The sequence below is a fragment of the Eutrigla gurnardus genome (assembly GCF_963514095.1).
Source record: "Eutrigla gurnardus genome assembly, chromosome: 17".
In the NCBI taxonomy this organism is placed as follows: Eukaryota; Metazoa; Chordata; class Actinopteri; order Perciformes; family Triglidae; genus Eutrigla; species Eutrigla gurnardus.
Window position 1 is genome coordinate 3,893,111 of NC_139928.1, and position 24,585 is coordinate 3,917,695.

At 44.2% G+C, this 24,585-nt stretch overlaps 1 protein-coding gene across 2 annotated transcripts in view; it reads right to left on the bottom strand.

Moving 5' to 3' along the window:
• Positions 1–203: 203 nt before the first annotated feature.
• Positions 204–24,585, bottom strand: part of LOC311028233 (cholecystokinin-like) — a 69,053-nt gene continuing 44,671 nt past the window's right edge. Inside the window, exons 1-4 of one of the 2 annotated variants that reach the window (XM_084032635.1) lie at positions 3,302–3,351; positions 2,682–2,802; positions 2,430–2,585; positions 204–649 (exon numbers count right to left, since the gene is read on the bottom strand). In XM_084032635.1, coding sequence (XP_083888761.1) covers positions 513–649; positions 2,430–2,585; positions 2,682–2,802 — 414 coding nt within the window. In that variant the 5' untranslated portion in view covers positions 3,302–3,351 and the 3' untranslated portion in view covers positions 204–512. Of the gene's footprint in view, positions 650–2,429; positions 2,586–2,681; positions 2,803–3,301; positions 3,352–24,585 lie in introns of those variants that run through there. The other variant, XM_084032636.1, reaches the window with a different exon arrangement.

The window sequence follows — 24,585 nt, forward strand, 5'->3', positions numbered from 1 at the left end:
ACTAGGAGCAAACTGTGTGTCCATGTCCAGGTCAGGTGTGTTAATATAGTATGTTCACGCTGCCATCCCCGATCATGTGTGTGATGTATTAGGCTTCATTGGAAGATGGAGTGAGCAACGAGGTGCCAGATAAATCCTCTTTTGGCACCCAATGAATGTTAATGGCTTCTAATTTGACGTCAGAAGAACTCACATGGGGAGTGTGATAATTCCAATCTTTATTCAGTCCAGTTATTCCCAACAGACCTTCACATCATCCCAATTCTCTCCGCTCTAAATGATAAAGAAACCAGAGGAAACCAGGAACAAACAAACCATGGACAGTGAGAGCTTTTCTGCAAAATTTGGCATATGTATATTGCATTGTTACAGTTTTACAAACAAATTTACAACAAATACATCATAAGTAGACTCTTTATTGTGAGACAGTGAGGAGCCAGCTTGCGTGGGGTTGTTTTTTTTCTCTTCTCTTCTGTTACCCGCGTGCCCGTACGCAGGGCCGTGACTTCCCTTTACGAGGAGTACTCGTACTCCTCTGCACTGCGGCGGCCGAAATCCATCCACCCTAAGTAGTCCCTGTCTGCTATCCGGTGGTTGGCGCTCAGTCCGTTGGCTCTGCTGTTCACCGTGGAGTTTCTGCGCACAGAACCTGGGAGGAGAAGTGAGGAGGGTGAGTGGAGGTGATAGAAGACGTGGTGTACTACGTGGTGTACTACGTTTCTATACTTCTGGTTCGTTTCTGCAAAGAGCTGCAGAGTTTGAAATGATCCGATGGTGGAAGCCGGACGTAAAAAGCCAATGTGTTGCAATAACAGAGTGAATGTTATTCTGTGAGAGGAATCATTTAATGTGTTTTAATAACATCATCACGATATTATCATATTATTTAATGAAATGTGATGTTTTTGGGGTGAGCGATAGTCTTATTGCACTAAAATGTATTTTCAGTGATGGATGGTATTAATATCAAAACCATCATCTCTTTTACTACTTTTTTTGTGTTTGTTTGTTTGCCCTTAGAGACAGTTTGGCAGTTAGTTGAGTTCATTACCAAATTACACTTTTCACAATTTGGTGTTTATTTTTCCTTCTGGGACAAAAGTGTTTGTAGCTCCACAGCTGATGATGGATTGTGTAAAATGGTTGCTTTTTTGGGGATGTTTTAATCATCTCTTTCTCATTCTCTCTCTCTCTCTCTCTCTCTCTCTCTCTCTCTCTCTCTCTCTCTCTCTCTCTCTCTCTCTCTCTCATCCAAAATAAAGGGGGAATTGCAACCCCAGCTGGACTTGAGGGTGACAACCCACTATTACCCTCTCTTCCTTTGTGTGTCCGTGTGTGTTACTCTGTGATCATCACAGTTCTTCTCTCCCCCACAGACGCTGTGACCTCCCTTCTTGTGAAACAGGAGCAGGGATGCTGTCCGTTTGGTAATCAATTGAGCGCTCGCGGAGATGCTGTTTTCATTCCACCCACATGCTCCCACGCAACACACACACACACACACACACACACACACACACACATACATGCACGCGAGCGCACACATACACGCGGTGTTTCAGTTCCCTGGTGTGCCGAGAAGATTGGCTGCAGAAAAGGCTCGACAACGACACCTCCTACACCGAAACATGAAGTGAACAGTCAGTGAGCGCGCGAACACTGGCACCCGCAACGCACACGCACACGCGCGCGGTTAAACAGAACACACACATTCCTCTCGAGTGTTACATATTCATTTCGACGTGCACTTTGACATGTTCTAGACTTCACTGTCTGAAAAGTTTCTGCGTCTGTTTTGCGTGTGTGTGCTGGCGGTTACGCAACAGCGAAAAAACAAACAACCAAAAACTATATTGCCGAAGAGGCAGAAAACTTCATCTCCAGAGCGTTTTGTGTTGTTGTTTTTTTCTAACATTGTAATCATGTTGAGACGTGTCTCTCTGTGACAATGTGTCACAAAGTTCCAGGCTAATTGATCTGCGTGGAGGCGAAGACACACAAGAAGATTCAGATGTCGGCGCGTAAAAGTGCGCGTTGTCGGAGTTGAGACGTAGGAATCCAGGGAGATCAGAGGACACGAGGAAGGACTAGGAGAGGGTGGGGGGTCGACAGGGAATCAGACGGGGAGAAAAAAGTGAAATGATTTCATGAGGAGGATGGCCGGAAGTCTGCGCGCACTAATTCTTGCTCTTTCAAACCACAAAAGCTTTTCAGAGCCACTAATTCATTTGACAAAGCCGGTTGTGCGCCGATTCCAGTAATTAGCGAGACCAAAGGGAGGAGAATGGCAGGAAAGGGCACTCATCACTGAAAAATGAACCTATTTCGCAAATGCCGCTATTGCCAGATGTTTTTCTCTGCGTGCGCGCGCCTCTACCAAAAAGCATCCTTCGAGGAGGCGCAGCGAACTATTAATACACAACGCACACCTTTCCTGGAGGAGATGAGTCTTGCCAGCAGCTCGCTGAGGTTGGCTCGGGAGTCTGCATCCTCCTCAGCCAGAGGAAGAGCCTTCAGCTGGGGGGCAGAGCGGCTGTGTTGAAGGTGGTGCTCTCCCAGGGTGTGGGTGTCGGCCTCGAGGAGAGCTAGACAAATCAAAAAGACACACGGGCACATGTCAGATATAGAAACGGACTTAATGAAAAGGTGTTGTTTTGGCCCCCGCGGTGACAAATGTGTACCTTCAGAAGCAGCAGACATGGAGCGGCGGCCCTCGTCCAGAGGCTGGGAGGAGAAGGGGAGCCCCAAACAGCTCGTACACAAGACGGCCAGCACGACACAAACACACAGCCCTGCAGCCATCTAAAGACACACACGGGGGGGGTTTATTCATTCTAGATGCAGTCCGGTCTGGGATTCACAGGCGCGCTCATCTCCCACACTCAGAAAACTACAACCAGACCAGACGACTTCAGCAGCCAGTGAGCGCTCCGACGGCGCCGAAGAGGAGCGCGAAAAAAGCGCGCTACGCAACCGTGGACCTCGGATCAATTTTAGCAGGTAAAAGGGACCCGATTGTCAAAGCAGAAAAGAAGCAGCAGAATTTCCACTTTGCATTCTGGAAGTAAATTCACGGCATAAAATGACCCCAAAAGTTATTTTTAATCAAGAAAATATAATCATTTTCAGAACAAAACAAACCAAATGTGATCAATTGCATACCTGTTGCGTTTACTTATTTTTAAATGAAGAAGAAACAATTATTTTCACAATCCAATTGTTTTTAATTGCTCAAAGCTCTGGTCTGTCATACAATATTAGTAATAATAATAATGATTATGAAGTAGCCTGGTTTCCTTACCTTGAGAATAGAGAGTGAGTGTCAGAGTGTGAGAGTGAGGAGAGCACTTCTCTGTGGAGTGGGAAGGATGCCCCCTTTTATACTCCACGCTCAGTGATCTGCGTGCGTGTGCGCGCGTGCGTGTTGCCTCAGCGTACATCCTGTGTATTCCTCGGTGTGTTTAATGTGAGCGTATTTGCTACAACCCCAACAATACAACGGCGTTGCTTTATTGTCATTATTGTTTGCTAACCATATAATCCAGGAGCTGCCTGCTGACGTGCGTCAACGAAAGTGTGATTACAGCTAATCAATCATTCATCACATTCAAATCATGTTCACATATTCTTCTTGACTTCACTCAAAATAAAAAGTAACCCTTTTTTTTATTCGGTGGAATGATCCACACTCGAACTGCTCTCATGAGATGTGCGTGTGATTGCGTGTCTGTGACGTCAGAGGACGTTCGCACTAAAAAAGTGGGCGGAAGTAAAGGAGAATCTTCAGTTTTGTTCATTTAACAGGTGACTGAGTTTTGAACATAGTCCCCCCTAGTACACATGGTTTAACCTCATCGATCAGTCAGGTGTAGCTAATCAGCCAGCCAGAGTCAATAGCTAATCATCAGCTGTTGAGAGTTAACGTGTTTATTAATGAGGCCTACAGGATTATGGAGCTGTTCTACCTGCTGTGGAGGAGAGCAGCATCAGTGAGGCTGTTAGCTGAGGAGGAGTCCTTCTACTGCACACACACACACACACACACACACACACACACACACACAACCAGCAGTACTCAAAAGTAACTCATTCCATTCAATATAGACTAAGTGTTAATTTGCTGCCGAATAAAGAGAGAATAACAATTGCAGAGATTTTGTTCTAATTAGTGAGCGTTCCCTGGACTGTGCAGATGAACGAGGTTTAAAAGCACAATTAATCATCCAACTGTGAACAACAACTTATTTTAATATTTAATAAAGGGACTCCAGAAAACAACTTCAATAACAAATGAATGTTTGTTAAACACTCCAACGAGAGAAGGAGAAGCACCTAAGCATACTAATCTTGGGATAGGCCGTGAAGGATCCGTCAGTTGGATCCTCCGAATGCAGGGGTCTAGGAGATGGGACGGCCTTGTCTCAGGCCTTGTAGGGTGAGTGAGCGGTGTGGGACACAGCCCGTGGACGTCGTACTACCTCCTGCCTGGAGAACACTGATGAAACACTGTTACATGACCGTTGACAGAGATCTCGCTGCCCCCGCATGCCAGCCTGATTCGATGCATGAACTCTTTTTCTGCTCACAGAAGTGACAGATTCAAACCTAAAATCCTAAACCCTGCTGTCTAGATATAAGTGGTAGATATGGTTACCGGGCCGGGTTGTGTGCCTATTGCTTCCTGTTTACTGGTACGTCTCGGTATTAAAAGGCCTCCAAATTCAATTTGACCCCCTCTGGCTGCCAGTTGCGAAGCTGCTGGCCACAAATCCCAGCTGTCACTCGGGAGCGATGAGGCTCTCTCAATCATATCAGCTTTCTCTGACTTTTTATTTTTCACTTTCCTATCCGCGGCTTTGCTTCAGCCTGCCCGTCTTTCTCGCTCGCTGAAGATCTCCAGGCACCATCAGAAGGCACGAGTGTAGGAGGTGAGGCCACGGCCGTTCAAATTAGAATTAATTACCCGTGTGGTGTGGGAGGCGTGCATGTGTGTGAAGCGTGTGTATTTCTGAGTTTCCACCAGATACATACTTTTAGGCAGTGTCTTGTTTGAGTTTTGAGATGCGCAGCCTGTTGAGCACGACTATCCTCTCACCTCCGGATGAAGGCAAGCACATGAAGCCTTCGCTCGGCAGCGATCTGAACGCATGCAGCACACATCTGGAGGGACAGCTTGGGTTTAAATGTTTGTGAAAGCGTCTAATTAGCGACAGTGTGGAGGTTTCTGTGAAAAGAATCTAAACTGAAATCTGCAATTATGGAAGAGAGACCCCCAATGCCGAGGGCATTTGCGCCAGCTTTGCTATTCAGTTAGTAAACATGCTAAATAATGCATGGATCTGTTGCTGTGGCAGCCAGACACACAGATCTGCACTCAGGCAACGGCTGGGCGATAATTCAACGGCACGATTCATTGTCTTTCAATGGAATCATGTATCGAGATATCGCAATGTGTGTGTGTGTGTGTGTGTGTCCCCCAGTTGGTTTCCCCACATGAAGACATGAATTCAGTTTGTGTTAAAACTTTTCTGAAAATGTTATGTTTAAATAGAGAAATGAGGCATTATCTTATCAAATGTGTTTATTTAACCAATAATTGGATAAAGGTTGAAAATTCTTGTTTGTTTTGTTGACATATTACAGTCAAAAAAATGTCAAGAGGGAATTTCAGATATGTCTTTTTATCACTCCATAAATCAGAATATTTATAAGCTAACCTATGAATGATATATGAACAAACCCCTCTGTAAAAACTTTCAGAATATAGATAGAAATTAAACTGAAAGTTTGGTGCTGAAGAGGTTTCTGGGTCAAAAAAACGCATTTTGAGAAAAACAGCCTTTATAATGATATGAATTGTAAAATTATCTTTTGTGTGACACATTTTCTGAAATGTTTAAATATGCAAACGAGGCACTATACCAAGCTAACTTTTAGGAGAAATATACAGATGTGAATAGACGTTAGTGTTTGGTCAAATAAACACCTAGATATGTCTTTTGCGTGTTTTCTTTCTCTAAAAGATCAACCTCAGAATGCAACAGTGCATTTAGGGGGTTTCTCTGCTTAATAATGGTGGAGAATCATATGTGAAGGTTGAGTTAAATGATACTGTTGTCTCTGCTCTGTATAATATGTGCATGCCTGTTAACATATTCAGTGTTAAGGTGAAGATATTTATTGACTTCTCTGTAATTTCACTTAAAGCTGTTGTTTGTTTTTACTTTATAAAATGGAAAAAAATACTCTTTACCATATGGTCATTTCATATCGACTATTTGTGGAATTACCAGAAAACATGCTGTATCATAGTCGAGATGTCTTAGAGGATGGTCTGGCCCACAAGGTCTGGATCCCGGAGCCTCTTCATTTATATATATATATATATATATATATTAATTACCTGCATGGTACTAGTTGAAGTGCGGATAATATCTTCCCCATGTTGAAGCTCAGCAGGAGCCTCGTGTCGGCAGGAACGTTGCATCATGCAGACCCATCTGTTCGTGTCTATAAGAGTATCGGCGTGTGGTGGCTCAGCCACAGATCAATCACATTCAAACAAAAACAAGGAGTTGGTGGATCCTGAGAATAAAGAATGGATTCAAGCTATTTTATTATTAAAATGTTTCAATGCATTTTTTAAAGTCAGTGTGCCTTCATCGTGAAATGCCCACGGCCTCATAGTGACACGTTATGTGTTGAAATTATTTCCACCACAGGTTTTAGGTTGAGGCAGCAATATTGATGATGATGGTTTGGGTTTAAACAATCTTAGAAGCGGATTGGGGATCTGGTGTAGCCAGTGGATCTCCAGGGGGGCCAAGACCTCCTCTTCCGTGCACTGCTCATTGTTAACGGTCCAGTTAAACTGAGACGCAAGGCGATCAAGCTGAGAGACGATGTGGTCAACCAGATCGTAATCAATAAACAGCAACGTCATCCTCAGAAGATAGCCGGCCGGTTCCAAAGCCTGCTCGAACATGATTGGTCAACTGCGTCTACAAACAGAAACCAGAACACCTTCATTCTCAATATCTTGCCTCTTTGCACCTGTTTATAGAGGTTATAATAACGACTAACTCATACAGATACAAACGTCGGTCTCCTTGGTGAAAGTCCTGTTTGACCCATCCATCCACCTAGATATCTTCCCTACACAGATTTTGATTAAACATATTTACATTGAAACAAACAAAGGATCCTAATGGCTTCTTATCTGACATTATATGGCAGCACCACATAATGTGTGTGAGATCAGGCTATTTTATTTGCTTTATGTCGCAATACAAAAAAATACCCGTTTCATGACTTGTTAATTTGTTTGGAAGGAAGCCAAGGAAGCTTCTTGATATGTTGCAAAAAATCAATTTAGTGTAATCTTTAGCAGCAGATAGACAAATCTAAACAAGTACAAGTTTTAAAAAAGAGGATGCCAATTCAAGACAAAACCAGAGATCCAGAATAAAGTACAGTTCATGTTAAAACAAAAATACTGAATCAAATGACAGGACATATATTAAACTGCAGGTAACTATAGCAACAACTCCTCCCTTTTGTTTCATCATGATTATTTTTGATGAAAACGGGCACCTCTGAGAAGCACATGGTGCATGGACTGCAATTTCCAGTTTCTGGAGGAGTTGGACTGTGTGGTAGTGGTGGTTGGTAGTGTGAGTGGGCAGAATGGACCCAGAGTTGATTTTTCAGAATCATTAAATTCATACAGATCGGCCACGAAAACGACAGACAATAAAAAAAAAATTAAAAAAATTCTGGTACAGAAAACTCCCTGGATTGAAAAACACAGGTTGCATTTGAATAGTCTTCTTCTCTTTGGAAGGTTCCTAACTGAAGAATTGACCCGGATGTAAATAAGGAGCAGCCATGATCAGAGCTGTTTGAATTCCCTAAATGCAAAGGAAAGGATCTCCAATTATCCTTTCAGATCTCCTTTAGCATAGGATGCAACGGATTTCCATATTTAACAATGGACCTGAACCAGCTGCTGGTCCTGAACGAGCTGCTGGACCTGAAGCCAGTCAGTGAACCAGCTGTTTATAAAACCAACAACATGGGGAGAAGTGGACAATGTGCTTTTTGTAGTCCATTATTGAAGTTTTCTCCAGCGCAGACGGACGTCAATCATCAGCAGCATTATAATCACGTAGCTTAGTGAAAGTCCGGTCGGATTCTCTGAGCACCGCGGTCGTCTTTTCCTAAATCTTTTGAGTTCACCTCCCAACTTTCCTTAACCCTGTGTGTCATGATCTGTGTTTTTGTCATGTTCGGTGTTTTTAACCGGTTTTGATTTCCTGTTTTATTTTGTAATTTTGTCCTCGGTGTGATTTCCTGTCTCGTACTTCCTGGTCCTGGTTGTTTCCGCTGTCTTGACTCCCCCACCCTCTCGTGTTGATTACCCTGCCTGCCCTAATGTGTTTCACCTGTTCCTCGTCAGCTCCCTGCCTCCCTGTGTATATAGTCTGTGTGTTTCCCCTGTCTCGTTGTCGGTTCATTGTCACTGTCGCTGTTTTGTCACTCCCTGCATGCTGCACCACGTCATGTCCCTGGATTTATTCGTTCCTGCGTCCCGTGTCCCTTTGTGTTCTGTTTTTTTGCCTTTGTGGTCTTCTTAGTTTGATCCTTTGTTTTAGTCTTAGTTTTTGTTTTGTATCTAGTTTATTATTTAAATAAATCTTCTTTTTAACTGCATTTGGGTCCTCACCTCCATGTTTCCGAGTCCACGCCAGACAGAATGAACCGACCATGAGAGGATCCAGCAGTTAATGGCTATAAAATAACACGCTGGGTTCAGGACTTTATGACTAATCCTGCTAGCAGGGCTCGCCAAATTGCTGCTAGCAAACTTTTTTTTGAAGCCGCAGCTAAGCCACCAGCCCATGTCTCAGTCACAGCCATGCTATCAGCTCATGCCGCAGTCACAGCCATGCTACCAGACCATGCCTCAGCCACAGCACAGCTTCCCAGCTCCTGCCCCGAACCCGTTTCTGGGTACCCGCCTGGCACTGGGGGGGCCAAGGAGCATTCAGCTGGCTAACCGGCAGTTGGCTCGTCGGCTGCCGGCCTCAAGGAGGAGGTGCGGCTCGAGGAAGCGAGCCTCCCCGATGGTGCTCCCAAGTGCCCAAACCATACCGGTTCTGACGGGGGCCCGTCCGTCACCAGTCCAGTCAGTGGTCCGTCCGTCACCAGTTCCAGAGGAGGCACGCCCGTCCAAGCCACCAGCCCAGGCCACAGCCAAGCTACCAGCCCAGGCCACAGCCACAGCCAAGCTACCAGCCCAGGCCACAGTTCCAGCCAAGCTGCCCGCCCAGGCCGCAGTCACAGCCAAGCAACCAGCCCAGGCCTTAGCCACAGCCAAGCAACCAGCCCAGGCCTTAGCCACAGCCAAGCTACCAGCCCAGGCCTTAGCCACAGCCAAGCTACCAGCCCAGGCCGCAGCTCCAGCCATGCTACCAGCCCAGGCCGCAGTCACAGCCAAGCAACCAGCCCAGGCCACAATTCCAGCCAAGCTACCGGCCCAGGCCACAGTTCCAGCCGAGCTACCGGCCCAGGCCACAGTTCCAGCCAAGCTACCGGCCCAGGCCACAGTTCCAGCCAAGCTACCAGCCCATGCCTCAGCTCCAGCCATGCTACCAGCCCAGGCCGCAGCCACAGCCAAGCTACCAGCCCATGCCACAGTTCCAGCCACGCTACCGGCCCATGCCACAGTTCCAGCCACGCTACCAGCCCATGCCACAGTTCCAGCCAAGCTGCCAGCTCATGCCTCAGTCACAGCCGAGCCACTAGGCCACGTCTCAGCCAGTGGTCTTCAGTCGGCGGCCCGGTCGACACCTGCCAGTGGTCTTCAGTCGGCGGCCCGGTCGACACCTGCCAGTGGTCTTCAGTCAGTGGCCCGGTCGATACCTGCCAGTGGTCTTCAGTCGGCGGCCCGGTCGACACCTGCCAGTGGTCTTCAGTCGGCGGCCCGGTTGACACCAGTCCAGACGGAGGCCCGTCCGTCACCAGCCCAGATAGGGGACCGTCCGACGCCTGCTCCACGAAGCCTTTGGGAGGTCCGCTCGTCACCCATTCCTGTTCTGACGGGGGGCCGTCCTACGCCTGCTCCACGTCGCCTTCCTGAGCGGCCCCGTCAGCTGGGTCGCCCTCATGCCCGGCCTCCCGAGCGACCCCGTCCGCTGGGTCGTCCTCATGCCCGGCCTCCTGAGCCCCTCCTCCTGACCCCCTCCACCCGCCCTATGTATCATGAACCTTGGGGACGTCTGGGATCCGTCCCTTAAGGGGGGGGTACTGTCATGATCTGTGTTTTTGTCATGTTCGGTGTTTCCCTGGTTTTGATTTCCTGTTTTATTTTGTAATTTTGTCCTCGGTGTGATTTCCTGTCTCGTACTTCCTGGTCCTTGTTGTTTCCGCTGTCTTGTTTCCGCTGTCTTGACTCCCCCACCCTCTCGTGTTGATTACCTTGCCTGCCCTAATGTGTTTCACCTGTTCCTCGTCAGCTCCCTGCCTCCCTGTGTATATAGTCTGTGTGTTTCCCCTGTCTCGTTGTCGGTTAATTGTCCCTGTCGCTGTTTTGTCACTCCCTGCATGCTGCACCACGTCATGTCCCTGGATTTATTCGTTCCTGCCTCCTGCCTCCCGTGTCCCTTTTGTGTTCTGGTTTTTTTCGTAAGTGTTTCTTTGACGGTCGTTTTTTGCCTTTGTGGTCTTCTTAGTTTGATCCTTTGTTTTAGTTTTAGTTTTAGTTTTGTATCTAGTTTATTATTTAAATAAATCTTCTTTTTAACTGCATTTGGGTCCTGACCTCCATGTTTCCGAGTCCACGCCTGACACCGTGACCTTTTCGCCCCAAGACAAACAAGCAGGGCAAGCGGTTTGCTGTCTTTCAAAGACCTTTTATATCCTGTCACCTGTTGTCTGTGGCCAATTAGGGAGGATCGCTGGAATTAGTGCCACTGTAACCCAGGTGGCCTCAATCATCCTTCATTTGGAGTCAACTCGTAGTGAAATGCACTTTGACAAAAGATATGACTCCAATCCAGTGCAGAGTCAGGTGGGAGCCAGCTGAGCTCCCATAGAGTGAGACCGGCTCCCATGAACGCAGTTAACTCTAATATCTGTGGGGGTCTCAGGAAATACAGCAGCGTAATATTTAATTACAAATAAAGATGTTTTCCCTTCCACATACAGTGTGTGTGTGTGTGTGTGTGTGTGTGTGTGTGTGTGTGTGTGTGTTTTGTGTGTGTGAGTGTGGGGCACCTATAGTCTATATTTACTTGCGCATCCATACTTTTTTATTTATTAATTTATTTATTTTTGAAGATCCCTGCAATCAAAACTGAACCCTAGTCCAATGTGCCTTGCAAGGAAGGCATAAACACAACAATATTATAGTCAGTGTAAAGTTGAGACACTAGAAACCAGTAAACATTCTTTCATGATTCTCTGGAAGTGACGAAGATTACAGCAGGACAAAATACACACAAGGACGTTTTTAAAAAGTTGTGAACAAGCATCTCTCATTTGAGGTCACTGCTGTCTAATATGACAGCAGTATTAATCTTCCTATACAACACACAGCAAGAGAGCAAATTACCATATTTCCCAAAAAGTCTTACTGCAGCTTTAAAGGGCCTGTGTGTGAGATTTCATGAAACTGCATTAACGTGAGCCGCAGAGTGCAATAGTGTGCATGTGATCTGCATCCTCACCTCGAGTGTCGAGTCACCTCCTTCCACATGCATGTACACACAAACTCAGGGTATTGATGAGCACGGACATGTGGAGTCAGGAGACGGAGATGGAGGCGGTCCGGCTGCACTTGAGTCGCAATGAATTCACTTTCAAGTGAGGACTTTCAGAGGATGACGAAGCCCCAGGTAACCCTTAACACCCACACACACACACACACACACCAAAACGAAAGGAAGAAAGAAATAATGGAGAGAAATATGCAGCCATACATCTGTTGCCAAAACGCTGCGTGACTAGGAATAATAAAAACTAGATTACACGGTGTCTTTATGCCAATTCCTTCTTCAGATTACCACGCCAAACAAGCAGACTCAAACATTAATTTCATTTTGTATGAATCATGTTTAAAACATTTTGAATGAAAATGAATGAACTGAGATTTTTGTTCCCCGGAGCTTTTCCGTTCTCTCTGCCAGGCTGTGGCCGACTTCTCCACGTCGAGTGACCGGATCTCCCAGGAGATCGAGCACCAGCGTGGACCGGACAGGAAGACCTATTAAACTGTGCAATTGTGCTGACCCGTGGGGTGACGGGACCGAACTGGCCTCCTGCCGGCCACGGAGCCATTATGATGGAGACGTTCACACATATTATCATGTGCAAATTGTGCTTGGATCTTGTTCTTGAGGTTTCCACCGCGTTTCTCCTTCCGTCTCTTGTGACAGACCTACAAACGCACAAACTAGAATATAAGAATGCCGCAATAGAGCAGCTATTTCATTTACATTGGATTCCCTCCTCCCTTGTGGCAATTTACTGAACAGAAATTAAATTGACCTTCGAAATAACACTTTGTAATGGGATGGATGATGAAATGAGGATATGGGGATAACGAAAAGACGAGAGAAAGGAGGAAAAGCAGGATTTCAAGAGCAGGCGCGCGGTGGAGTATTGTGATTGACTGGAGGTGAAAGATGCAAGTTACCTGTGTGGCTGCTCTTTGTGATAACTAAGTAATTAACAGCGAGCCAGAAACTTTAGCTCTGTTAGACTGAAAGGGTCTCAGTCGATAGTATTGATTAGCGTTAATGAAAACGTTGTTTTCACCTCTTGGAGACAGCCTGAGATCCAGACAGCGAGAGAAAGAAGGAGAGGGAACAAGCTTGAAGTTATCAGTAATGTTACAGCTGTGGAAGACCTGGTTCCCATCTGCCGATTAAAGAGAAGCGGATTAGCCCGTAAGTTAGCCACAACTTTGTCTCAGGCTCTTAAGGCGGGCTGGCTTTTAAGGTGGGACCAGCGAATCTAATTCCTGTGCTAACACTAGAGCTAACACAAATGTGGAGGGTTCAAACAACCCAACTTGAATGAATATCAGTATTTCACCATCACTGCTATAAGGAGTCGTACGGAGCCCTGGAGGTGACATGAAGGGGGGAAAAAAACGAAGGTAAAAAAAAAAAAAAAAACTGAGAAGCGGTATGTACTGGGGACAAACTCGAGATCTCGCGAAAGAAACTCGAGATCTCGCGATAGAAACTCGAGATCTCGAGTTTTTTTTTTTTTTTTTTTTTTTTTCAATAAATCTTTATTGAGTGTCTTTTGGGGTCTGCAGCCTTCGGAGGACCCAGCCTACGCGGTCTACGGAGGCAACGGGTCTCCTCCTCCGAAGGCTGCAGACCCCAAAAGACACTCAATAAAGATTTATTGAAAAAATAAATAAATAATAATAATAAAAAAAAAAAAAGAACTCGAGATCTCGAGTTTCTTTCTCGAGATCTCGAGTTTCTATCGCGAGATCTCGAGTTTCTTTCGCGAGATCTCGAGTTTCTTTCGCGAGATCTCGAGTTTGTCCCCAGTACATACCTCTTCTCAGTTTTTTTTTTTTTTTACCTTCGTTTTTTTTTTTCCCTTCATGTCACCTCCAGGGCTCCGTAGGAGTCTCTGTCCGTCTGCACTTCAATTTTCTAGCTAGCCTTGGCACCAGGGCCAGCCCGTGGCATAGGCTGTATAGGCAAATGCTAAGGGCGCCGTCCATCGGGGGGCGCCACGCCAGTGCCACAAATGGTAAAAAAAAGTTGGTACAAGACATAATCCCACGTTAATTAAAATGCAAAGCAAAGCCTATTTAATAGAAATAATATTTGTTACAACATTACATCCTCATCCCTGAGGAATGTAAGGTACTCCCACCTTACATTCCTCAGGGACATTTGTATTAGATCTTTTAAGCAGGTCTTTACATTTGTTTACATTTGTATTGCCTTCTGGTTAGCTAACGTTTGCCCTGCTGGTAATAGTCACTTTTCCACCCCTTTATATATTATAGTTGTAAGCCTAGTTGTTAAAGTGCACATCATTAATGTTAATTAAGCAATATCACATGAGAGAGACTGCTGTTTTGAATATGAGCACTGCTGTGATTCGGTCAAAGATAATCATAACATAACATTCTCATATGTTATATTACTGCTACTTTGCATTCTGCTATTCAGCATTTCACTGTAATGATGACAATAAATTGAATCTAATCTAATTTGCATATCAGTAAACATCATACATATATCTCTTTGGTTTTTCATTTATATTATATCATTTCATTTTATTCCTGGAATCATATGTTTTTATTATTAGACTGTAATACTCAATGGTGTCACATACTCCTCTTTTCAGATGCACTGTTGAAGTTTCTAAATCCCACCCCTGGGCCATCTACCACGTCTACCACTGCTGCCTCCACCTCAGCAGCACAACCCAGCCATGATGCAGCAGCATCAAGCGGTCTTCCTGTTGCCCCCACCTTTAATATCTTGTTTTGTGCAGTGCCTTATTTATATTGTATTTTTTATTTATTTTATGCAACTTGTTGAGACGTTTTATTTTGTGTTTAGTTAGATCTTATACTTAAGACTATTTATGAATGTATGTAAAAATGATTGTATTTCATATATTAATTTTATTTTTTGTATTCATTTATTTACTCATAATTTTTTTATCTTGTAAACTATTCTGATTGTGAATTTGCTTTCTTTAAGTAAAAAAAGGTCAAAGATAAAGCTATTTGGTTTCTTGTGAGTATATACACTAAACTGCCGATGCAAGGGGGGCGCCACCTAAAATCTTGCCTAGGGCTCCAGATTGGTTAGGGCCGGGCCTGCTTGGCACACAACCGCATGGGTGTCTGAAGAGTGAAGTGGAAGTGCCATCAACTTGTATTCTCTCCACTGGCCATCAGGAGGTGACTCCTCTGTTTGCACAAATAAGTCTGATTATATAGAAGCCTATGAGAAAATGACCCTACTCCTCACCTGATTTCAATGATGGTCCCATTTAGAGTCAAACAGACAGTAAAGCGGGATATGGTTTAGGGCGTGGCTTGTGATTGACAGGACACGACCATGGCGTTGTCTGGGAGTTGTCCACGTGTTCATCTCACAGCGTTAACCATTTCAACGTTTTTCCAGTTCTTGAAAGTTCATTGTAACAATTGGTTTGCCTAAAAAGAAAATTCTGGTTGCACAAAAACCAAGATGGCGACGGCAAAAAATGTCAAACTTGCGGTTTCGAGAACGTGATCCAGAAACCAATGGGTGAGACCCGGACCTGCTTCTAAAGTCACTTAAATCTTGTCCTCTTGACAAAACTAAAAAGGTGCAACAATGTGTGTAGCAATGTAAAGGTGCAATGAACCTGCATGCTGCATTTATGTATTTATGTATGAAAGGGCACAATATGCTACCTGATACCTAACTGTGTCATGTGGCACACTATGGAAGCAACTGCTTGTGCTTTTTCATTTATTCAGATCTTCGACAGGTTGTTGGATGTTCCCATGCTGCCAAAGGACAATGATGAGGTGGAAAAACGTAAATCAGATTCCACACATGAGAAACCGCACACAGCCTGCCAAGAATAAAGAGCAACAAAGGTTTTAATAGCTTCAGACCTCGACACGCCTCGCTAATATGAAGATCAGTTTTAATGGCGTTACTGTTAAAGGGTAAGCGCTAAAAGAGACGGACATTTCTGATAAGAGGTCAAGTGGTATCCTGAACCACGCTGCTGCTTTCAATCTCGCTCAAGCACAAAATGTTACCAAATGTGTGACTTCTGCAGCAGTCACAATTACATGATGTCAAACAGGGATAAACTGAAGAAACAATAGAACTCGTCTCAGGTGGGGGTCTGACACCTCATCCATCTAGGGAATTTTGATATGGAAGCGGTATGCTAACCAAAGCGCCAATGCTCTAATGAGCCGGAGCCACTTTGTAAAAGATTATTTTCCTTCAGTGTAATTTTCTCAGGATAGCATTTTCGGTGCAGCAACACATATTTTGTATTTATATTTGAATTGACGAAAGCCAGGTTTTTTGCCCTCGGCTACTTTCTTGCAAACTGCTCCTGTGTGTCTTGATCTTCGACATATTCTCTTCATGACTCGTTGTATAACAGCTACGTTTTCTTATTTAGAATAGTGTTCGAATTGTGGTGCATGACCCCGAAAAAAGCAGCATTGTCTTGTTTTTATGTGTGTGTGTGTGCCTTGTTTTTATATATATATATATATATATATATATATATATATATATATATATATTAGGGCTGTCAGAGTTAACGCGTTAACGCAACATCCTCTTAACGCCGTTAATTTTTTTAACGCGCGATTAACGCTCGGTATTTAAAAAAAAAAAAAAACGTGCATTGTATGATTTATGGCCGTCGGTGGCACCTGTAGTCTTGATCCAGAGGGAAGGTGCGTGTCCACAGGCAGCGGTGTTTCCCCGCGTCCCATTCATTGTGTATGTGAAAAGCTGTGCAATGCATTCTGGTGGCGTTGCGGCGAATCTCGAGAGACGGCGCGCGAGTTGGCCGCTCCTCTTTTGCCTAAAGTTGAAGTCGAATCTACTTTATGCTAATCAGAGGCGCCGGGCTCGACTCGCCGCCTCGGGAACGCTCGCGAATGCTCGCAAAAATCTGTTGTTTGAAGGAGAGCGCCTGTCAATCATCCTCTAGTGGCAGCCCACCAAGCATGCAATACTGGGAAGCGGCGCGTCCACACGCGTTTAAAATCGCCCCTGTGGACACGGACCTTGAAGGTGTGTGTCCACAGGGGCGATTTGTGAACGGCAAATTCACCTTCAAAAGACTGCCGGATGGTTCAGTCGATAAGACCAAAGTCATCTGCGCGTACTGTGGGTATGAAATGAGCTACCATAGAAGTACGTCCAGTCTGAGATATCACTTGCAAGCCAATGCACTTATATCCTAACTGTACTTATCTCCTGTTACACTATCTCCTGTGACATGTTCACTTTAATTGTTTGTGATATATTCTTATAACCATGTTTTGATCCCATGTTTTGGTAAGGGGATATTTGAAGTGTTAAATAAACATTTTCATAAATCTAGTATATTTGCCCTTATGTTGTTAAAAGTATTAAGAATATGAAAAAAATACATTAAGGTACATTTAGAAGAAAAAAAAATGTGCCAAAAAATTCGATTAATCGCGAGTTAACTATGGACAAAATGCGATTAATCGCGATTAAAAAAATCAATCTTTTGACAGCCCTAATATATATATATATATATGAGCATCCACTGTAGATCTTTTGACCTCTAACTCATCACAAGTGTGGACGCTTCTCTGCAGCTTCAGACCACAAACCACCATTTCAGGTGAAGCAATGCCCCTCCAGTAAAACTAGCTGATCGATACTTCTTTGACAGGCAGTTAGACAAGATGTCCGGCCAAGGAGAGCTGAAACTAAAACGTCAAATATGTCCCAATTACGGACTCGGAGAGTCTAAAGAAACTACTCCCCGCAACATCCAAATGTGAGTACGTGGATATTTTTCATCCAATTAAGTTGATGGGGGTTCATTAAATCGTGGCACATTTCTAAACACTGTGCAATTAAAAAGCTTTTGATGAAGCTGAAACCTTATTGTTGGTGATGAGACATGCGTATATTAAACCCTCTTAACCCCTCTCTGCACTTGTTACCAGGGAAATGCCTTCACCTTTATGTGCACGTCTACATGGACTTAGAGCTGCACGAGAGGCTGGTAATTGTTGCTCCAATTGTTTGTCTGCAGGAGAGCACATCCTCGGGGCTCTGCTTGGTCTCGGTGCTGAATTATAAATGACCCTGTGGTGTGTCGGTGATGACAGAGTGGAGAGTGGATATAGGTTACTCCCGTTGAGCAAACACGGGGATCACGCAGAGAAAAGCTATCCGCAACGTCTTTATTGCCTCGCTTTCACTTAGAAACCAGCTCCACTGCAATGTCGGTCTCACAGGATGTTGTTTTCTCCCATTTTTTATTCAACAAAGAGATCAAATAAACACTCTGGCCCGACAACGCTCACACTCATATCTCAATCACAATGGCTGCAATCGGATCCCCATAACTGGTTAAAAACAACCAAAGACAATAAACAGGACTAATCTTGACTTCATATATTGTGGAATGACGTGTCAGAACAAAAAAGTTAGTTTTAAACTTAACAAATTGGGGAACACTTCAATGAAAGTTAAATTCATAGCACAAATCACATACACACACACACACACACACACACAGGGACGTGCGGAGGGTGTCAGAGGGGCTCAAATTCATAAAAAGGTTTTAATTAAATAAACATATTCCAACACGATTACAAATATAGCAATGTACTAATTCACTAAACATTCATTTCACAACATATTACAGGGATATTAGAATATATGTAGCAGTGAGTGAGGTTGGTTCAAACACAGCTGCACGACAATTAGTTATGAATTCAAACTTTATTTCAGTAAATTCTCCTCACGTTAACACCTCAACTCTTACCTTGCTCTCTTACCGATACCATCTTTACCTTATTGTCTCTTCTAATCACCTCTCCATACATATATGACGTGAATTATATCATAGAAATTAGCACTATAGTATCTTAGCCAGGTTCGGGTTCCTTCTGTGTGGAGTTTGCATGTTCTCCCCGTGTAAGCGTTGGTTCTCTCTCACTTCCTCCCACAGTCCAAAGACATGCATCTTGATTTATATTATTGGTCAAAATTGCCAGGGGAGAAAAATAGGCAGTGGCTGCGTGCCAAAGCCGTTATCCTCTTGTCAAAATGTGTTTTTCACACTGAGGAAATACCCCCCTCCCTTTCTTTTGTTGTTGCTGCCAAAGACTGTAAATATAGCCCAGGGAGAACACCATCAGCAAGAGTTCACAGTAATCCGGGGCAGAATGAAGATTATAAATTGTTGTTTCAAGTTGAAATGAGTCTTCAAGTTGAACCTTTTAGCAACCGCCTTCTCAGGTCCAGTTATTACTCAAAGCCCCAGCCTCCCTACTGTTGCTACACCTGTTTGGCGTATTACAGGTTTTTATGATTGCTATGGCACGTTTTTAACAATTTTCCTAAACTCTTAACACCGATATCATCCATCTGTGTAAGCTATACAATAAACACGTTTCTTGTTGCTTTGACACGAAATGCATACAGTTTACACCCATTTAAAATGCTTGAACTTCTTTTACACACAAGCTCAACCAAGACCAAAACAATGGACTTTTACTGCCACATTTACAAATGCTTTCACACGGTATGTCAGAACAGATGACATCACATACAATGTACTTGCAATTGCAATTCTGGTTAGATGCTCAATGCTTTCGTTGTCTCTGTACTTGTACTCTGCACAATGACAAAACAACTGAATCTAATCTAAACAATGTAGAGGCTTAAGTCAAAGTGAACTGCTGTTCGAAGATTGAAACACAATATCACATGTATTTTGTTCCATAGCTACTGAGAGACAGCTGATTGAAGTTGCAAATAGATTAATGACAGAGAATCCCGTCGAGGAATCACACAGGTGTTGAGGTTCTTTCAATCACATGACCACATGGGATCCAGTGTGTAAAAGGAAGAGGAAGACGAGTACCAGGACAAGGGAGAGGAAGACAAGTACCAGGACAAGGGAGAGGAAGACAAGTACCAGGACAAGGGAGAGGAAGACAAGTACCAGGACAAGGGAGAGGAAGACGAGTACCAGGACAAGGGAGAGGAAGACGAGTACCAGGACAAGGGAGAGGAAGACAAGTACCAGGACAAGGGAGAGGAAGACATGTACCAGGACAAGGGAGAGAAAGACGAGTACCAGGACAAGGGAGAGGAAGACGAGTACCAGGACAAGGGAGAGGAAGACGAGTACCAGGACAAGGGAGAGGAAAACATGTACCAGGACAAAGGAGAGGAAGACGAGTACCAGGACAAGGGAGAGGAAGACGAGTCCCAGGACAAGGGAGAGGAAGACGAGTACCAGGACAAGGGAGAGGAAAACATGTACCAGGACAAAGGAGAGGAAGACGAGTACCAGGACAAGGGAGAGGAAGACTAGTACCAGGACAAAGGAGAGGAAGACAAGTACCAGGACAAGGGAGAGGAAGAAAAGTACCAGGACAAGGGAGAGGAAGACGAGTACCAGGACAAGGGAGAGGAAGACGAGTACCAGGACAAGGGAGAGGGAGACGATTACCAGGACAATGAAGAGGAAGACAAGTACCAGGACAAGGGAGAGGAAGACGAGTACCAGGACAAGGGAGAGGAAGACTAGTACCAGGACAAGGGAGAGGAAAACATGTACCAGGACAAAGGAGAGGAAGACGAGTACCAGGACAAGGGAGAGGAAGACGAGTACCAGGACAAGGGAGAGGAAGACTAGTACCAGGACAAAGGAGAGGAAGACAAGTACCAGGACAAGGGAGAGGAAGACGAGTACCAGGACAATGGAGAGGAAGACGAGTACCAGGACAAAGGAGAGGAAGACGAGTAGCAGGACAATGGAGAGGAATACAAGTACCAGGACAAGGGAGAGGAAGACGAGTACCAGGACAAGGGAGAGGAAGACGAGTACCAGGACAAGGGAGAGGGAGACGATTACCAGGACAATGGAGAGGAAGACAAGTACCAGGACAAGGGAGAGGAAGACGAGTACCAGGACAAGGGAGAGGAAGACTAGTACCAGGACAAGGGAGAGGAAGACGAGTACCAGGACAAGGGAGAGGAAGACAAGTACCAGGACAAGGGAGAGGAAGACATGTACCAGGACAAAGGAGAGGAAGACGAGTACCAGGACAAGGGAGAGGAAGACGAGTAGCATGTTATCTTGCAGTATGTCTTGTTGCAAATTGGCCTGCAGCAACAGTTTTTTACGTAGTTTTTTAAGTAGTGACATTAGCATCCTTGAAGCTGACAGCTGAGCTAAGGAGGTTCCTTTCAGTTACATTATGATGAATATAACTTATAATGTTATCATGACGTTTTCATATGTAATCTTGTAAAATCTTGTTTTTGGTTAAAACCCTGAATAAATTAAGGAGATGTTTTGACAATATAAAATAGATGTTGTAGAGGGAATTATGACCTTTTTAATTCCTAACACATGTAATAAATCATTATACATAAGTAAAACTACTTGCCAATCCTCTTATTTATCTATAAGAATACAAAATGTTATTTTCTAATAATTTGAATTGCATGCAAATTACCTTTATTGATGATTATAATAATGTAAATGTTTGGTTTACAGTTATTTGTTTGCGATACGGCAAAGAAAACATGATCAGGCATTTCTAAAAGTTATATTGGCTACCTTTTTTTCTGCTGATCCGACCGGATCGCTGAGTTTTATTATCCATTTCACCGCTACTATTGCTGAACTTACTTGTCTATTATAAAGGGAGAAGTGAACGAGCGAACAAACAAAAGATTTCTAACACAGCCGGAGGGTAATGTTGCATTTGGCCTGCAGGAAGCATCCTCGCCACTTAATGAGTCATGCAGCAGACATGGGAATAATGAAGTAGGGTTGCTCTTGTATTGCAGTGTAGAGCTAATTAGTCCCAGTGTTATGATAACGTCAGATCTGACTGCTACAGACCAACGTAACCCTCTTTCTCTTTTTTTTTAATCATATACCAGATTCAACAGAAACTAGTTATGGTTAGTGTTAAGCCAGATGTATTACAATGAAAGACAGCAAATTTAGGTTTTTATCCAACAATAAATCAATTATTTTGATGAGAGTGATGTTATGTTGTGGAAAGCTCACCTATCTTTCTATTCGTCGGTACTTCACTGGAAAAACATACAGATGTGCTTCAGACTTGAGTCTAAGCATTTAGATTTGGGACAATTTTTTCCTAATTCATTCATCATATTTTTCCCCCGTTTATCCCCGTCATGACGTTCCTCTGATCCCCCAAGAAAAGATGAATAACTTCATAACTCATATACAGTATATACCACTTATCTTGTATTCAGGGTCGCGGGGGGGCTAGAGCCAATCCCAGCTGAGATTAGGTGAAGGCAGGGTACACCTGGACAGGTAACCCTTCTATTACAGGGCCGACATGTAGAGACAGACAGGTAACCAGTCTATCACAGGGCTGACATGTAGAGACAGACAGGTAACCAGTCTATCACAGGGCTGACATGTAGAGAAAGACAGGTAACCAGTCTGACATGTAGAGACAGACATGTCCATCCTGCATGACTGTGGGAGGAAGCTGGAGAACCCGGAGAGAACCCACACTGACACGGGGAGAACATGTAAACTCCACACAGACGGAACCCGAACCCGACCCGGGAATTAAACCCAGGACCCTCATGTGTGAGGCGACAGTGCTACCCACTACACCACCGTGCAGCCCCAAGTACAAATCCATTAAAAAAAATAATAATAATAAATCATCAAATAATAAAAAAGAGCTGTAACCGTCATTCAGATTGATGACCACATATGTGTTTAGATGAGTCACCGACTTAACACGCAAGATGTGTATGTGGATCTCTGTGACACTAGAAGGAATTAGCCAATAAAAGGAGATAAAGAACAATCATTAGGCTAATCTCTCATCGGGAGAATCCATTACCCGGATATAAAACCGCCTCACAGAATCTCTGTGGTTCTCTGCAGCTTTAATATCAAACACAAACTCAACAAAATGGCTTGATTGGGTGCACATGATGTGCTCTTTTCACATGCTGGAGGAAATGCAGAGTGTTGAGTGTTCATCTGTGGAGGTAATGAACTCCGGTTTGTTTGTGTCCGGGTGAAAACAACATTATTTCAACTCCAGCAGTGCCGAACAACAACGTTCAGCATCACTGCTGTTTGTTTTTCAACAGAACTGGTTACATGTGGAAATGAAATTCCATCAACAGCCAACAACCCCAAAATAATGTTTTCATCTGATGCCAAACAGCTCTGCTTGGAAACAACAGAATGAACCAAATGATCATCATATGATAATATTCAATACGTATATTATTATCAGCCAAATGGTTACAGATGTTTTCTGTGTCTTTCTTATTTTTGGGCTGAATAGCAGATGTGGATATTTACATCTGAGTTACATCTCAGGCTAAGTATATATTTCTTTAAACTTAACCAAGTAGTTTTGTTGCCTAAATGGAACCAAACTGCAACCAAACATTGAAATTATCTATTTTTTTTCAAAGTCTCAAACCCAAGTCTCCTGGGTGAAAGTTTTGAGTTTGACCCATTCATCCACCACAACCCACTCTCTGCACATACTCTTTATATAACCAGCACTATTACTACTACATCTTTCTGCCATGGAAGGCTTTCAGCTACATAACTATTGCTAAATCAAGTTTCATATTCAACTCTGCCGGCTGTAAATGGCCGAATAGCTGCTGCATGGTGCAAACAGACCAAACCATTACCAAGACCATCCTAACGCAACTACGGTGGGTCAAAGTTGGAAGAAGAGATGAAACTCTGACATAGATCTCTCTGGTTCATCTGATCCACCTCATTGTTGTCCTAAAAATCACGTTTTATAAATTAAATGTGAAAAAGAAGCAGTCTAAACTGAGAAAACCAGCTGAAGGTCTGATCGTAGCAGATGCAGCCTGCGACTGCTCCGTTATGCAACCATTGCTATGAATCAGTTTTCCTGCCAGCTTTGCTGAATTTGAATGAGTGACAGACAGTCAATAGACGAAGGATCCTGACATGGTTTTACCCGTCTCACACCCATTTGAGCAGAGAAACATTGTCCAATCTCTTGGTTTCCTCCGTCATCTCTTTATATTGCTCTCTTGGCTTTCCATCCATTTCTAAACACTTGTTGAATGCTGAAGACAGCAGGGGATTTAATGATTCTCAAACACACACACACTCCTCTCCGCTGTCTCTGCTTCCCACTCTCCCTCCCTCAGGATGTATAATTCATTAGGCGTTAGTGTGGTTTGGCAGTCATTGGCTCTGTGAGAGTTCAGAGCTGCAATGTGACATTATTTTGGCATTCTCCAGGAGAAATGTGTCCGAGCAGACTCCACGGGAGGACGTGCCCTGTCCTGAGAGGGCTGTTGAGGTAGATTACAGGTGTCGGTGATGCCCTTCTCTGCTGCTGATTGGAAAGCATCCATTAGTGAGTCTAACTAGCACCTATACATACCCCAAAATAATTTTGTGGGAACCCAGGGCTTCTGTTTAATATCATCCTGGCTCTCTTTGAGGTTGGAGACCTGGTGTGTTTATTTTGGATAATGGGGTATTGTCTGACCTCCAGGTGAACCCGTTTTTCGCTGAGGGGCACCGAAAGCTGCTAGCTGCCCGGTCAGAGATACTTCAGCAGGTGTAGCTGAGGGAGAATATTTGTAACCACTCGGGCAACATGCTCCTTTTGCATGTGTGTGTTTGCGCTCGCGTTTCCTGACACACGAAACCACTCCAGACCAAAGCAGACGATTGCTCTGCCACCGCGGTGAGGATCACCATGCAGCTTGCAACCTGCCAAGCAGCCTTTGATCAGCACCATGGACAGCAACCGAAGCGGCA